Below are 15,933 nucleotides of genomic sequence, written 5' to 3' on the forward strand. Positions count from 1 at the left end.
TACTAGACAAAACCTTTGCCCTTGCAATGGTGCAAAGTCTGAAACAACACCAAGACTGAGCCAGCAAGCTCACAGCTATAATTTATTTTCATTTTCACTTGTGTGAATATTTCAGCAGCCTATATTTCTATTTCCAACCTTGACACAGTGCTGTCTGCCACCAATCTCCTTTGCACACGGTGCCATACGCAGCACCTTGCAGAGCCCGTTTCATCCGTAACCGGACACAAAAAGTTGTGCTCAGGTTGTATTTGATAAAACACAGGACAAGTGACTGCGATGCACTTTAATCCGCAACAGAGAGGAYGCTGGCAGAGATCCATTTGTGGAACAGCTGTCAGTAGACAGAAGGGCATCGCTACGTTCCCCTGCTTAAGAACCTAATCAGGAGTTCAGGCTTGCACAACCTGCCAAATTCAGAGCTCAACGATCAAAGCACCTCCGTTAGATATTTTGCTGTCAGCATTAACATTTCAGGAAAACAGAATCCAAAAGCTACGACATTAAGATAAATGACATGCTTTTCACTTCCTATTTTAAATTCTGAGTCARGATCAAAATTCAGGACTCTGCTCAGGACACGTTTAAAAGTTACTTCAGCCCAGCTGAAGCATGATTTAGGAAACACACACCAGAGCAGCATCTGCTTAAGTGCTGCCTTGAATTTGATACTTAATCGTGAACATAAACACACAGATTCTTTTGCGACAGTTCATACTGAAAGGAGAGTGAATTTGCTTAACCTATTTTGTTCTCTTGAAAACTGTGTAGCTTTTCAGCAAGTGACAGATGGGTAAGAGCTGTAAGATAACAGTACACTTTGGGTTGGTTCTTCTCTTTTATCTCATGTTCAGTTTGTTCTTCTATCCATGTTTCTTCATTTATGATGCAAAAATATTTATGCTAAAGTAAGTTAGAGACATACCAAGAGTGCTTTTTCTTCCCCACTTAATGTAGCTGTCTGGAAAAAGCCCAAATAAATGGATAAGCCCTATCAGATGTACTAAAGGTAGTGGAAATTCAGAGTTTCAGAGTCAGGGCTGCTCCACAGCTGAGCAAACCCTTTGAGGGTATCAAATCCACCTTTACCTTCAAGCAAAGGGATGCAAGCAAAGATTTCTCTGGGCCAGCTCTATCTGCATCAAAAAACATGACCTGCAGCCCATAGCGGCTGGGGCAGGAGGCAGTGCCGGGGCGCTCGCCCCAGCCCTGGCRCCGCCCGCCTCCCAGCCTTCCTCCTGCAGGGTCGAGCCTCAGTGTGCCCACGGCACGCTAAAACGGGTTTCTAACAGATTTATTCCACTCAGAAAGAGAATAGGGATGTTTCTGTTATTTTTGGACCTTTTTCCTGTACCTCAGCAAGCGTCTTTACGAGCGGCCCCTGTAGCACCCAGACACAAGGTATCATGTTCCACCTGTAAYACAGGCAAGGACTGAGAGAAGTTCAAGCACCCAAAACATTATTTTCCTTGCAATACAGGGCTGAAAGTCACAACTGCATTATCAGAGAAAAGGTAAATGCTAAATCTGTAAGACTGCTTATAATTCAAGCAAAAAAAAAAAGCAATATAGCAGAGGGAACAGGTCATACAATTCTTCTGACCCCGTCTCAAGTGTCTCTCACAGAGCAGGTTGAAACGCTTCCTCTCAAAAACGTTAGTCACATAATTCCTGATATTACACAGTCGTCTTGCTATCGCCTTTTTCCTTTTCTTCCTCATTTTATTGCTTCGTTATGTATCATTTTTATTGAAGTAATATGAAAATATCTTCTTTTATGTCTACTCCTCATTTACTACGACTTCAAACTAGCTAGCTTGGCACTAGCAGCAATCCAGCAGTGGCAGGGTATAGTAGAGACTATAAAAGCCTGCACAAGAGGCAGTAAATATCTGGCCGTTAGCCTGCCTCGGACGCTGCGCTGCTTTACCCACGCTGCCACCAGAACGTGAGCGAGCAAGTTTAACTGCAGCGAMTGCAGTGAGGCCACAGCGTTTGCGTTGGCTCAGTTTTATTTTCCGATTCTTTGCTAATGCGATTTGCTGCTTTGTTTACACAGCAGTTTTATGGTTCCATTTGTCTGTGTAACCGTCCTTATTGGCATATTGATATGTATATAGCAGCAATGCTTCAGCATTGGAAGCAGTGGTGCTCTGAAAAATCACTCCTTATTTTGGTCACTGACCAATCCCAGGGAAAGATTTCTATTTCCCAGCAATCATTTATTATATTCAGTCATGCAGGCCAGGTAAATTAATTTGAGTATCCTCTGAAAAATCCTAAATGAAAATGGGAGTAACGCTATTATAAATTAAGACACAGTTAGATCGTGAGCCGCATTGCTTACCTATGGATATGGTCCAAACTGCAGCAATTTTCATAATAGCCTTGGTGCGGGAATTGAAGCGGCTGTGCTCAATGGGATTGCGTATTGCTACATACCGATCAAGAGAGATGGCACAGAGATGCATTATAGACGCAGTTGAAAAGAGCACATCTAGGGAAATCCATATAGGGCACAACTGTTTAGGCAAAGGCCAAGCATAATCTGAAACATAGAGAGAAAAGAAATGAAAGGAATAAAAGAAAAGGAAATAATTTGGCGAGCGAGGCCATCATTTTGGAGAAAACCGGGGGATATTTTAGCTCGACGGCACGGGTGAGGGGCAGGTGCCCGGGGAGGGCCAGGGGTGCTCTCGCGGGGCCCCTCTCCGGCAGCCCCTCGCCCAAGACGCTCCACAAACTCCCATGCAGCTCCCACTCGTCTGCTTTCTGCGACTGGCTTTACCAGCAGCTAAACGCAAAGGAGCATTAATATGGCAATGCCTCGAGGTGACCCTTCGAGCTCCATTCCTCTTCTCACCTTTCCCCCAGGCATTCACCAAACGAAATATTACATTCAGTTATAACTGCATAATCACATTCTTTCGGTGGATTGCACAGTGCTGCGTGGTATTAACTTCACTCAAATCCATTCTAAAGCTCTCTTACTGGGAGCTTGTATGAGCTGCTTAGCTTCGGCCTCCCGAGGAGAAAGGTAGCAGATAGACAGTTTTTTGACGGACAGCCCAACATCTAGCTAAATTGCRCTTGTATTTCTTAATTTCACCGTAAACAGTCCCCCCGGTTGGCGTGCCTTAATAACAGCAGTACTTGCCACCTTACAGAGCAGCTGGGATTGTTTGGCTCAAGTTTGGAAATCCTTCTGCAGCTCTGAATATTACTATTTACCCAAATAAGTATGCCATCAAACTGAAGAGACCAGCTAGATCCATCTGACAGCAGCTGGCACACGGCTAATTTGGGTGTCTGCATTTATCAACCACTTTCCTCAGTGCTGAAGTACAGCATGAGAATAAAAATGATCCAGAAAGATGCCCGAGGGGCACTTGCATTTAAATTAAAGCTCAGAGAAAATTGATTTTTGAATGAGACTCCTATGTATTAATGCCCAGCATGGATTGTATGAGATCAGTAACATTTCCTGCCAAGCTCTGGGCTTCTCACTCGCTTATCAAAACAAATCAGCAGTATCTATACCAGCTGAGAACATGAGAGATTTTGTAATGCTTGAATCATGAGGTATTCCCGTATCTTCATTCAGAAAGTGAACGTCTGAAACAATCTTGGAATTTACCCTGAGGATAAGAACCATCACTCTGCAGAAGCGACGCTATGCTAAGAATGACACAGCTCCATCGTACCAGTCTCTACTGGAAAGGGAGAAGCATTAGTCTCAGAAAGCATATTTTGAAACAAACGTTCCTGTGAAATGAAGACTCACAATACCTTATATGCAAAAACACGAGATGAACTGAAACAGAGTAAATTATTTCGATTTGTCCCTGCGAAGCCCCGGAACAATCTGCAACGAACGTGGTGAAACGAGACGGATCTGGCAGCACATKTTAGCAGTGGGAAACTCATGGGAGAAGCAGTAACTTGCTGGAAGCYGCATAGTGAGACCTCAGCTCGGGCGAGAGATACCTGTAACTTCAAGCAAGCGTGCACCGCTCCTACCGGGGGGTGAATTGGATGGAAACTCAAAGAAGCAAGCATTTAGAAGATCCTCTCCAAAGGAAATGAAGGAAGGGACTTTGCAGCAGGCACATCTTTAATTTAAAAACCATCTCTGCTGCACAGATCAATTGAACTTGATTAAAGCATGACTCACTCTTGTTACGGCGCTGGGAGCAAACATGCGGCCACCTGCTCCCGTCTGCGCTTYGCAATGGCTTCATCATTGCTGCAGCCTGAAACCRAACTCAAAGCGAGCCCCTGATTCASGGGGTCTCGAATGAGCCCCRTTGGTGCTCGCTGCTACCAGTGCCACGAGGCTCCCAGGGCTCCCACCCCAGCAGKGCCTTGGCCAACGCTCCAGGAAAGAGTGGCTTTGCTCTCCTTCARGCGTCCCAGGCACTCGCAGAAAAGCCCCCAGTGTCTGCTGCCAGCCCAAGCTAAATCACAGCCGCTCACTCTTGGCCCCTTGCTACTTTTCCCCTGGCAGAGGCAGCTTTCGGACGCACACGTGCAGCCGCCGCCGCAGCTGGCCTCCCCGCAGCCGCGCAGCTGGCCAGGCCATCTCTGCAGTCTCCGGAAAGAGATGCTGGCCCCCCTGCACCTGGGAGCATCTCGGATCTGGTATCTAGAGTCGCAGCAGTTACCATCTGCTTGACATTCGCTAGACCTGGAAGAGGTTTCAACCACCTTCCAACACGGTTGAATGACGGACAGACGTTCTTACTTTTTTTCCTTTAAACTATCCAAACGCTTTCCATAACTGATTCCCTTGGAACAATTTCTGCTATGGATGCTGACTAGGCAACAGYATAATAACCAAAGAATTAGCAGCAGTGAAAGCGACAGTAGATGTTCGTTATTTGTGGTGTGAGGCTAACAGATGCCATCTGCTATTGGCCCCGGTAGAGCAGGAACTGCAGCCAGCCYGAGTCGCGTATTTTCTTGCACACAGAAAGAAGAGCTGTGAACAGATCAAAGTAGCGTTGCCCTGAATTATCGCCCAGGTAAACTGTTAGGATGTGCCTAAAAGATAAAGGTGATATGAAAACCCTCTTAATGGCTCATCCTTTTAGTCTTTACCATCCCGAGTCAGTGTGTTATGCTTCTAGATGAAAAGGCAGTTATATGAGGAGACATTTTACTTTCTCTGGTAGTTTCCTAAATGATCTATSAAGTGCTAAAATGTCACTAGTGGAATGTGCAGAGTGGCAGCATGCAACACGTGGCTATAGCTTGATACAAAGGCCATAACAGACATCCTATCTCAAAAGGCAAAATTACTTTTAAGAAAGAAGGGTGTATGTATTTGAAAAACACCTACACAGTCTGTGAAGCCAGTAATTTGTGCAAAAAGAAATAAAGAGTTGATTCCAATTCTGTTTCTTATAAATGCACAAACATAGGAAGTGTGCCAAGAGGTAAACAAAGATTTTAAGAGAACTCTGCTAACAATATTAAACGTTTAAAACAATCTTTTCCTCAGAAGTACTCTATCTGCAACAGGTAAAGTTTMTCTAATATGTTCTATTTCCTTTCATTACATGCACAAACAATAGCAATTATCAAACATTTAGAAGCGCAGGTGACTGGGCGAAATGCACTTTCAGCGCTTCTGAGCTCGGCAAGCATGCCTTCCAGTCTCACTCCCACTCCAAAAAGCACTAAACAGTGCTGAACGTGTGGGTGAAACCTGACCTCTTTGTAAAAATTCCTGATTTTTGTGTCTTTTAATAATCCCTGCCCTTGAATTCAGTCACATCTTTAGTGCACTAGCTGGTAAACATTACAGGATAGCGCTGAAGTGAATTAAACAAATCCAGCTGATCAAACAAGGAGATATTTGCTTACTCAGTGTATAATCATGCAGCAAAATTTTTATTGCCTTGGGACATTTTGCGCATGCTGGAAGTTTACATTGGGCAAATTCATAGGGAAAAATGCTAAAAAGGCTACTGAACACAACAGTACTACTTCTAGATCAGGTCCTGAGCCAAAAACTACTAAAGAAAAGGACTAGATGCTAGCACAGTACTGCTACATGCTTGCCCTGATGCGATACCCTTCCGGAGCCATGTCCCTTGGCCGCTCCTGGAGTGGTCCTGGTCTTTGGTCTGTTTTGCTTCTCACGGAAGAGAAAATCATCTGGCTCCATCCCCAGGCATTCTTCTCATGACAATTCGTTAAAAAGAAAACGAGCAGAGAAAGGAGCCACCGATGGGGAGCATGGTGTCTGAATCCTCCTGCACCTACCAGAGGGGGTGATGGACACGTCACCTAAGGTGGACGCCGAGTTCGTCCCCTTCCTATCCCCAGCTGACTTGCAGTCTGAGGTGGATAACCAAATTGCACTACACGGATTAAAGAGGAGAAAAATCTTCTCTTGGGTTTTGCGCAGCTCTCCCCTAGTGTAGGCTCTTCCAGCTGGAGGCCATCTGGGGCGAAACCTCATCCAGCAAAACGCTACCAAGCAGCCACCCCCAGCCTGGTTTTCATTTTTGAATCTGAAAAGCCCGTTCCATCCAAAACACTGATYCTCCAGTGCTGGTGCCTGGCTCTAAGGAGGATAAAAACACAACATACGAAATCCTAGAAGGAAAGCTCTGCCACACGCCTACATACTGCACTTTAGCCTCTGATGCAGAATTGCATCTGCCTGAGTTGCTATGGTTCTTCATGGGAAATGTAGGTCAAATACCCGTATTTAACCAGACTTCATGGTCCATAGATGGGATTTTATCTCCTGTGCTTCTCTGTGGTGAGACAGAAAACCGCAGTTCCTGTGTGCCACCAAAGAGCTGAGGCAGGCACAACGCGCTGGCAGCAAAACACAGGCACTCAAAAGCATCTTGACAAAGCTCCAGACCATCTTTCTCTGCAGCTAATTTGCTATCAGATGACAGTTCCCTTAAATTTCTGTGCTTTACATTGACAAGATGGCAACAATGAAATTTAATCACTTTTGTTAGAGGTTTTATTGCACGTGGGTATAAGCGCTGAATAGCAGCGTTATTACAGCCGTTGTGCAGTTCATTGCTGGAGAGGCAGAATTACCAGCCACTGCAGCAGGAGGGGAATCTCACAGCAAACGAGAGCAAAACTAAATACGTGGAATGGTATCACAGAATTACTCTAGATTGCAGGAGAATGGCTGAACTGAAGGAAAAAAAACAGTTGTGTTAGAAGCTGCAGCTAAAAGCAACTGTGGGACTGCAAAATAGGCCAAAGCTGATGCCAAACCCCTTTCTTCTCCCCAAAGCCACCAACCAAACTCAGGAGCTTTGCGCAGCCTTCTGCACCGAGCCGTAGCAGACGGGAGCTGTGTGTATCCCCACACAGCCCACACTACGGAAGGACCTGCTCAGACCAACGTCTCTACCTTTCCAAAAAGGACTATTCCTCGTGCACATTTACTACTTTTATGGTGCAATTTGCCCCAGGGTACCTCCCGGGAATATACGGTGCAACACTTGTGACACATCTGGTATCATACTTGGTGACAAAATTGCTTACACCACCAGAGAGCAGAGAGTTACGTGAACTTCAGCTCTGTAGCTTCAGAAATTCTTTACGGCAAATGCACAGCAAGCCCCAGTATTCATTTCCTTTCCAGTCATAAATGCGAATTTGGAAAAGGCTCCAGAACACATTTGTTGCACTTAGCCAGAGATTTATACCAGTAGGGAAGGACAAAAGGGTAAAAAATCCACCTTTCAAAATCACAGAAGCAACACGAGGGTGTATTTTGTCTTTTAGGCTTATGATGGCAGATTTTATATATAGATATTCTTCCATATGTACATACACACTATATCTCTCCATACATATACATCATATCTATATATATATATATACACACACACACTTTCTGTATATATAAAATACAGAATCAACAGGTGTAAAATAAGAAGAACTACAGGCATTCTTCTAGAACAGCCTCACTTATTGCTGTCTTGGCCAAGAAACTAAAATATGTCTGTATTTATCCTGTTTTTTTTTCTTAAATACCACTTTGGATTGCGATATTTCCCATATTTACATTTCACATTAACTGCTAGGAGGCCTTGAAGCAATTCAAACAGAAATGGAAGGAAGTCGTTAGATTCGAATGARTCCTAAGCCCAGCGTAAAGCACAGCTTCACAGCAGCTAACGTGGCACCGCACGTTTCGAACCCCGATGCCCGCAGATGCCGAAGATCAGACTGGGGCCGTACACTGCTCCAGCGCCCTACGCAGCGTAGCGACCCTCAGCCGGCTCGGTTACCAAAAGCCAGGAGATGCCTCACCTAATTCCACAAGAAATGAAGATACAGTTCGCATTCGGTGCCCTCGCACCTATCGGAACGAGAAGAATACTGAGATATTCAGTAACCGCAGTCCCCCAGGTGACCTCGGGGTAACCGAGCGGCACGCAGACGGCGTGGAACGGCAGCCCGGAAGACACCTCCAAAAGCCGTCATTTTCTGGAAGATTTTGCAACTTTGGAAGATTCTTTCACGCGTTCCAGGAAGGAAAGACATCGCAGGCTGTGGGGGAAAGCCTGCTTCTGCCCCTGCTACGGGCAGCTTTACCCCAACTGCACCAAGAGCCTCCTGCATCTGAAGCCTTTAATACTAACCAGACTTTCCAGCCTTCACTTTAAAGTTTCGTGGCTGCCACGGCCTTTACAAAAATAGAAAGCAATTACATACAGTTTTAACACTGCCGCATCGCATTATTCCCAAGGGAACGTAAAAATTTAAATGATTCTCTTTTCTCTTCCTTATCTAGGGAGYGAAGTATTTCTTAGCCTCACACACCAGACCAGTCACTCCAAAGYGATGCATCACTTCCTTGCTAACTTACTTCCTTCTAATTTACCTAGACTGACAAACGAATCAGAGACATCTGCATGAGCCTGAGAGCCACACAACCGAGCCAGGTAAAAACCTGCTTAGTGCTTGAGAGCTACAGACCGCCGTGATTGCTGGTGCCCCCAGTCYCTTTGCCAGAGCAGCTCCCGCTGGCGCCGCCGAGCCACCTGGCTCCAGCAGCAGCTACTCTCCAGGGCAGCACTGCCAACGCTTGCAATTTCATCGCCAGTATCGTGAAATATAATGCTATTTAAAATATATATATATATATATATATATATATATATATAGAACTTCCAGATGCTTACATGAGAACTTGAGTTTAAATAGAATTTTCTAGCTTGCGTTTTCCTAGAGAGGGAAAAAAAAGGGTATCTAAAACTATGTGGATCCCTTAAATAACAGGTATGCCAACACAGYGGAGCACGAGGATGCACGCCTGCCCAGAAAGAGCGCAGATGCCCTTTAGGAGAGGGACTGCATTTTTGAATGCTACAAGTCTAAAAAGACTCGAGGGTCTCGACAAGACGCTCAGCAGAGGATGAGCATCCAGGTGACGCCACCAAGGGTGGAGGGGAYGGCTGGGGAGGAAGATGAGGGTGGTGCAGTGCCCACACACCATGCCAAGGGAACCTACCCTTGACTTCAACCCCCTCAGATGCAGGACGGTGGTGGAGGAGCACAACAGCGAGGTGTCCACCACGGAGAAACCTCCCAGGGCTGGCAGGAGACCAGAAAAAACAGTGGTTGCAAACAGAGTTACCTTCGACACTGGCCGGAAACACAGGAATGAGGAAAGCCATTTGCCAGAGGGTGGCCTCCCGCGGGAACCACTCCTGCAGCTCTCTTGGTCTTTGTCTCACCAGCTACAGCAACTAATTGATGCAACCATATTTTATTGCAAATTAAACAATTGTACCCCATTAGACTGTTTTGCGAAATTCAAATGACTGTGTTGGATTTTGYTTTCCATCCAGGAAGGCAATGACTTGCAGTCTTGACAAGACTTGTAAGAAAGGAGCGAATTTAAATCTAGAATGGATGTAATTATCTGATCTAGAGAAAGCTTGCTTGCATATCATTTAAATACTTTTCAAAAGGCAAGGAGCCAGTTTTATCACATACTATACTTAAAACATTCCTGCTAATAAAATGTTTTTTTAAGAAGAAAATATATGGAACACCTTTACCCTCCCAAAGGCAGCACCTCTTCTCTTAGGAAAATATCAAAGTATTTCTGGTATGGCCTGTTATTCCCCAAATCCATATGTTACATTAATCCTTTCATCCAGTGGTGGAAATGAGAATTATGTTTGAAAAAAAAATCAGAGGAAAAATCTGTAGGTTCTATACTATTCTTTGCTTGCAATTTCAGTATCTGCAGCTGTATCTGCAATTTGTGTGTAGAGCGGGAAGGGCAACAGTATACGATTAATCAAATCGTATCACCAACCTTCTATAAAGGGTTTTCGCACACTGAGAATAGATTTCTTCATACAAATCTGAGACAAGAGGTATTCCTTACACTTTGTCTAAATGAAACCGTAGCCTAACAACATAACCGTATCAGTAAAAATTCTCTCGTCGCTGACGTTCCACACGTCAGGACAACGTCAGGACAGCAGCCTCTGCTCTAGCCTTCCCCACTCGGGTTAGCCATTAGCCTTCACTCTTCATTCAAACAACTAATAAAACAATAATTCAACCAACATTACCTGGGAAAAGAAGTTGACAAGCAAACAGAGATTAGTATCATTTAAATGCAATAATATAAGTATTTTCTAAAAAGCTGTTACATAACAAAGTGCACAAACATATGAAAATAACAGGTGTTTTTGCCCATTTTTGAYGAAATTGAAAGCAATCCATCATCACAAGACATAACTGCCAAAACATACAGATCATTTGAGGAAACAAAAACTTAGATCTGAAAATGATCTGGTGTTACAGATTATAGCTGGCCRCTGTTACCTTAGTTGGAGCAAAGAAACCACCTGCCTGAAACCAGGGCTTCTAACCGCAAACAAAGTTCAGACCCTGGCTCTACCCAGCAAGCCTGGACTGCTCTGCGGACTAGTGAGAAGACACAAAACCACGTGAAGAGGTTTCCTCTCTGAGGCCTTTGGGTTGCTTTCAGCACAATTCAGCAGTGACCGAGACATCAGTGCACCTCAACATCTCCCCAGGAGCCCGCCTGCAGTTAATCAGCCCTCCTGGCCAACCCAGCAGACCCAACCGGCCTTCTGAATCAGGAGAAAGAGCCTCACTGCCAAAGGGGACATCACGCAGATTTGCTTTATCTGATGTAAACTGTTCCATATTCAAAGAGTTGTCATCTTTAACTAGTCAATATTTTTACTAAATATTCCAGAAAGCAGAGCAATTATATAAGAACAGACATATTACTCTAAACCAACATATTTAGGCCCCTACTTCTGCAAATCACATAAGCATTCATTGAACTTCAAGCTTACAGATGAGGATGTTTGGGGGAGTTTTACTAGACTGGCRTACCCTGCAAGCCTGGTCAGTATTATTTTTTAAATTTTCCTTTCCTCAATAGTGACTTTTTTAATGTGGAAGAACTGAATCTCAGGAAATGGAGTATAACATGAACCRTTGCTTCAGTCCTTGCTCAGCACAGCGCTATGCTTACAGCACTCGARCATCAACGGAAAGTTAAACCCTTACGTAAGGGCTTAGACGAATTTACAGATATCAAAGTAGCCGAATGAGTCAGCTTTCCTCCTTACTGCACAGTGCACCTTCCTCAACAGCAAGCAAGCTGTTAGGGACATTAGCTTATCTATGTGACTGACCTTCRCGTCAGCGTGAGTCACATTTTGCTCTCCTGATGAGGTTAAAAGCCTGTATAAGCAGTCTTCACTGAAGTGTGCTCAGTAAGACTGATAATGACAAGACATCACTTAAGGTAARGGAAAGAAACCATATTTTGGTCCAAGCATCTCTAAACCTTCATGATAAAAACACCAGCATGGGAGCACTCCAAGGCAGCCACTTCAAAGCACAATTATTTAAGGGCTTCTAAGAAGGYCAGAAATTCTGCTCCTATCCTTCAGTGCTGCCTACAGTCCTCCTGGCACTGGATACTTCACTTGAAAGTCTCCCGTTCATAAAACATTTCTGCCACCATGCCCAGGATGCTCCTGAGCAAGAACAAACAGCCRAAGTATCAGTTTGGAGTCCATCACATTGGAAACCTTCACTGTGGGAGGCTGAATAGGTGGTATCAGGAGAACAGCACCTTTGTTAGCTTTTTCGGTCAAAATAATTTTTACTGAACACAGTATTATACATTCAGTAATCCCAAGGAAGTGTGTTTGTGAACAKGCAACCAAGCACTGCTGTTTTCTAGCAGTTTAACAGCCACCGCATGTCAACTCAGCATAATAATCTGTACACCTGCAGCCTGCCCCAAATGTAAGCCAATGCAATGAAGTATCACAGTCCATCACTGAGACAGCAGTGGAACAGAAAYAATCTGATATGTAAGCAAAATTCAAATGTCTAATTAATTAAATTAAATGCAGCAACAAGCGTTTGTCCTTGACTTTGGCCACTCATCTCCTAATGAAAGTGTCTTACCCTTAAATCAGATAGGAGACTCTTTCGAGCCCCACTGCACAAGCTGGACTCGAGATTGTTGCGCACGTGATATGCCAGGCGGTGAGAAGGGGCTGCCGGCAGGCTTCTCAGCTGTGCAACTACAATGCCGAGACACCACTAGCAACATGAGGTTTCCCACGTTTTGCCAGGTCATAAGAACCCCGGAGRCTTCTTTCACAGACCTGGAAAAGCATTTTCCGCAGCAGGATCCAGTCTGCAAGCTTTCTCAGCGAAGAAGCCAGATGGCACGGTGCCTGCCAGGAAGCCCATGTCTCCATCAGCCACGCAGGAAGCTTTCCTCGACAGCCGAGACACCTGCTGCAGGAGGCGTGCGGGCTAGAGGAGAGCCCCTGGTGTGATCTGCTCCACTTCTATCACCACGAGGAAGCACAAACTTTAAAGGCTCATAGTTTAATTTACCCTCTCTGCGGGAGAGCTATGGACAGAATTACATTTTGCAAGCTTCTCTGCATTAAGCCTTCTTGGAGGGAAGGAGGATTTGACTTTTCTACAAGCAGAAAGAATGCTTGCAGAATTTCGCTCGGCATGCGGCAGTATTTTGTCCTTTCTCATCTTCAGGAGTCTACAGGCTAATTTTCCTCTCAGCTCAGGAGCACACCAGCGCTATGGCCAAGAAACCGAACCCCTGGTCCTCCCAAAGGATTYGATTCATTTGGCTTTTACAGGAACCATCTTCCCCTCTGGTCTGATATGCAAAGAAGGTTGGCTTGCACCAAGTCCCTTTGCAACTAAAAGGGCAGAGAAGCCCGTTACCACTACGCAAACATCCAAGGTGACCCAGGAAAGCAGAGGTCTGGGATGTCCACATGCAGCCAAAGTTGCATTACTCACCCTGGGAAACACAAGGGCTCTGTGGTCCCATGCACACAGCCTACCTGTCAGGGTTGATCTGCCCCAACTCATTTAGTGCAGCATGATTTTAATTCAACTGTTCAGTCCAAGCAAGCCTATTTGTGTTTGGCATGACAGTCCAAGTTGTAAAACCATGTAAWATGATGTCAAGGATTTGCATTATTCTGAGCATTTTGTACACAGCTCGCTACGAATTAAAATTTCTCACTACTAACAGCTTCTCCTGTAAAAGACAAAGTTGGAATAAGATTTAAGCTTAGATGGTGGTGCTTTCATACTGCAGCATTTACATCTGATCAAATGCTGGATTGGTGGCAAACTGCTGCACAAAGGCACCTAAGAGTCTGGTCAACACAGATTGCTTTACAGCTCCAGAGATTGAGAAACACCTCAGACTACGCCAACACACRTACCTTCATCCTAATATCTAGTAATTCAGGTGACATTTCTCAGTCAAAAGGAAAACAAGGAGCAATATCAGTTCTGGCAGAGTTGATGCTTCTCTCCAGGAAATGATGTAGGTATGCAGCGTTGAATCACGAGAAGTCCTGCATTATGGATGCCAACAGAGGAAGAAGTGAWCCTTTCTCACCTACCAACACTTCAACAGGCAGAGTATCTTCCAGATGGCCAGTATCACAGGTGAAGTCAAACTCAGCATTTGACCACCATTTGGGTACAGTTGTAATTCCTTATTTTTGAGCTTTGCAGAAATTATAGGCCTACAGTAAATTCCATTAACATGAAGTAGAAGTTTAATTCAATATGGATAAATGAAGTGTGGGCGTGCTGACATATTAGAAACAATACTACTACCCAGAAAATTATAGTGGTCTCATAAGGTGGAAAAGGAATCTAAAGAAATGATATTTAGTTAAGGTATACTGTTGGGTTTTTTGACAGACTAGTTTTTGCTTTGTAATCCGTTGCAATATTATTTTATTATCACAGTTATACTATTATTAAAATGTAATCTTGCATTTGATTACATATCAAAACCAGTGATAACTATGATAATAAAATAATATATTAAGATAAAAAAACATAGCAAAATGTAATAAAATAGGTGTTGCTATAGATTTAACAAATGTAAATGAGTAATATAGGTACCCTAGTAGAACCAGTTATTTCCAAGGCACAATAGGTATTTATCCCAATAYGGTCTAGAAAATGCTTGGAAAAATCATTATGTAAAGTCAATAAATAAGGATGTAAATGATGCATTCAAAAGGCTTGGTCTTAGAAGTTGATTTTCCTATGTTCACGACTGTCAACACCAACTTGCCATGTTATGTCAAGCCAACAACCTTGTTCTGCTGTTGTGTGTCTTGGATGGAGACAGCTAGCTAGATTTTAATAATAAAGTAAACTCACAGCTTTTGGCTTCTACTATGTAAAAATGCAATCCAYCTCTGTGGTCATTTCAGACCAGCAAACAAAAGGGAAGCAACAAATGCTTAACTGACAAATTCAGAATTTAACCTGAAAAATTCAAGATCTCAGCAGCAGAGAAGTTACTATTCAGAAACAACACAAGAAAGTTCCTATTACTGCCTCCACCTAAAAACAGCTATCAATATTCATAGGTGTCAGACACATATTTACAGTCTTCTGCATCCCAGTGGGTGCCAAATAGGTACACTAAAAGCCTGTCATACAATTTCCATATCTCAGCAAAACCATGACCTTTTTCTGCAGCTGCTGCCATTCCCCTGATTTTGGATGAAAACAGACTTTTATAAAAACAAACACAACACCCCAATCTAAACCAAAYATATCACAAGACAAAATATACTTCAAAAGGCAGAAATGGATTGGTCAGGGGTAAAAACTGGTCTGTCTGATATCTCCTGCACAGCTGGAGAAGAGAGTTTGCTGCCAGCACATCAACAGGGATGGAAATCAAACCACTTAAGAAGCAGCAGAGAATCAACAGAATTRTAACAACTCTTCTGCCTCACCCATAAAATCTCATACCTAAGAGCTGATGTAGAAACAAGGTATTTCATGTCTGTGGATTACTGGTTGAACCTTGTAGTCCTGATCCTCTTCCACGTAGGAGCTGCAGTCTCAGTGGAGAGATTCTTCACTAAACCTACTGCAGTACTGTGCTTACCAGAGTTCCTGGAGGAGCAGCAAAGGTTTCCAACAACATGCCTTCTTAAACCCAGGGAACACACCGCAGGCTGAAAAAAGGGAATATATATTTGAAAGCTAATGCATGAAACCGAAATGTTGATGTACCACATATTGGTGATCACAGCCTTGGCTCTGAGACATGTTCATCCACAAATTCCCCTCGTCTCGTTAGCATCTTTAATGACAGTTCTGGCAGGAAAGCTACGGACGAGCCATTCTGTTGCTCTAGTGAGCTGTCCGTTCAGAACGGGATCGCGTTACATTGACGAGGTGGCGTGCAAATTCGCGCAAGGCAGAGAAACTGGCAAGTAGCCCCTCTTCCGTCAGTGYAATTTCCATTTAATTACTATGCAGGCACAGCGCATCACATCCAAGCCTCTTTCCCAGCATCTGCTGAGAAAACACAATGTTGGAAGTGAATTC

The 15,933-nt window shown here is 44.0% G+C and overlaps 1 protein-coding gene across 3 annotated transcripts in view; it reads right to left on the minus strand.

Moving 5' to 3' along the window:
* HTR2C (5-hydroxytryptamine receptor 2C) overlaps window positions 1-15,933 on the minus strand; it is a 225,510-nt gene that overhangs the window by 10,138 nt on the left and 199,439 nt on the right. For 2 of the 3 annotated variants that reach the window (XM_085325506.1, XM_085325507.1), the window contains one exon: window positions 2,348-2,548. The exons of the other annotated variant lie outside the window; for it this stretch is intronic. In XM_085325506.1, coding sequence (XP_085181632.1) covers window positions 2,348-2,548 — 201 coding nt within the window. The remainder of the gene's footprint in view (window positions 1-2,347; window positions 2,549-15,933) is intronic. 3 annotated transcript variants of the gene reach the window in all.

Source organism: Rhea americana, unplaced genomic scaffold (assembly GCF_003343005.1).
Source record: "Rhea americana isolate MKP2758 unplaced genomic scaffold, rheAme1 scaffold_98, whole genome shotgun sequence".
NCBI classification, from domain to species: Eukaryota; Metazoa; Chordata; class Aves; order Rheiformes; family Rheidae; genus Rhea; species Rhea americana.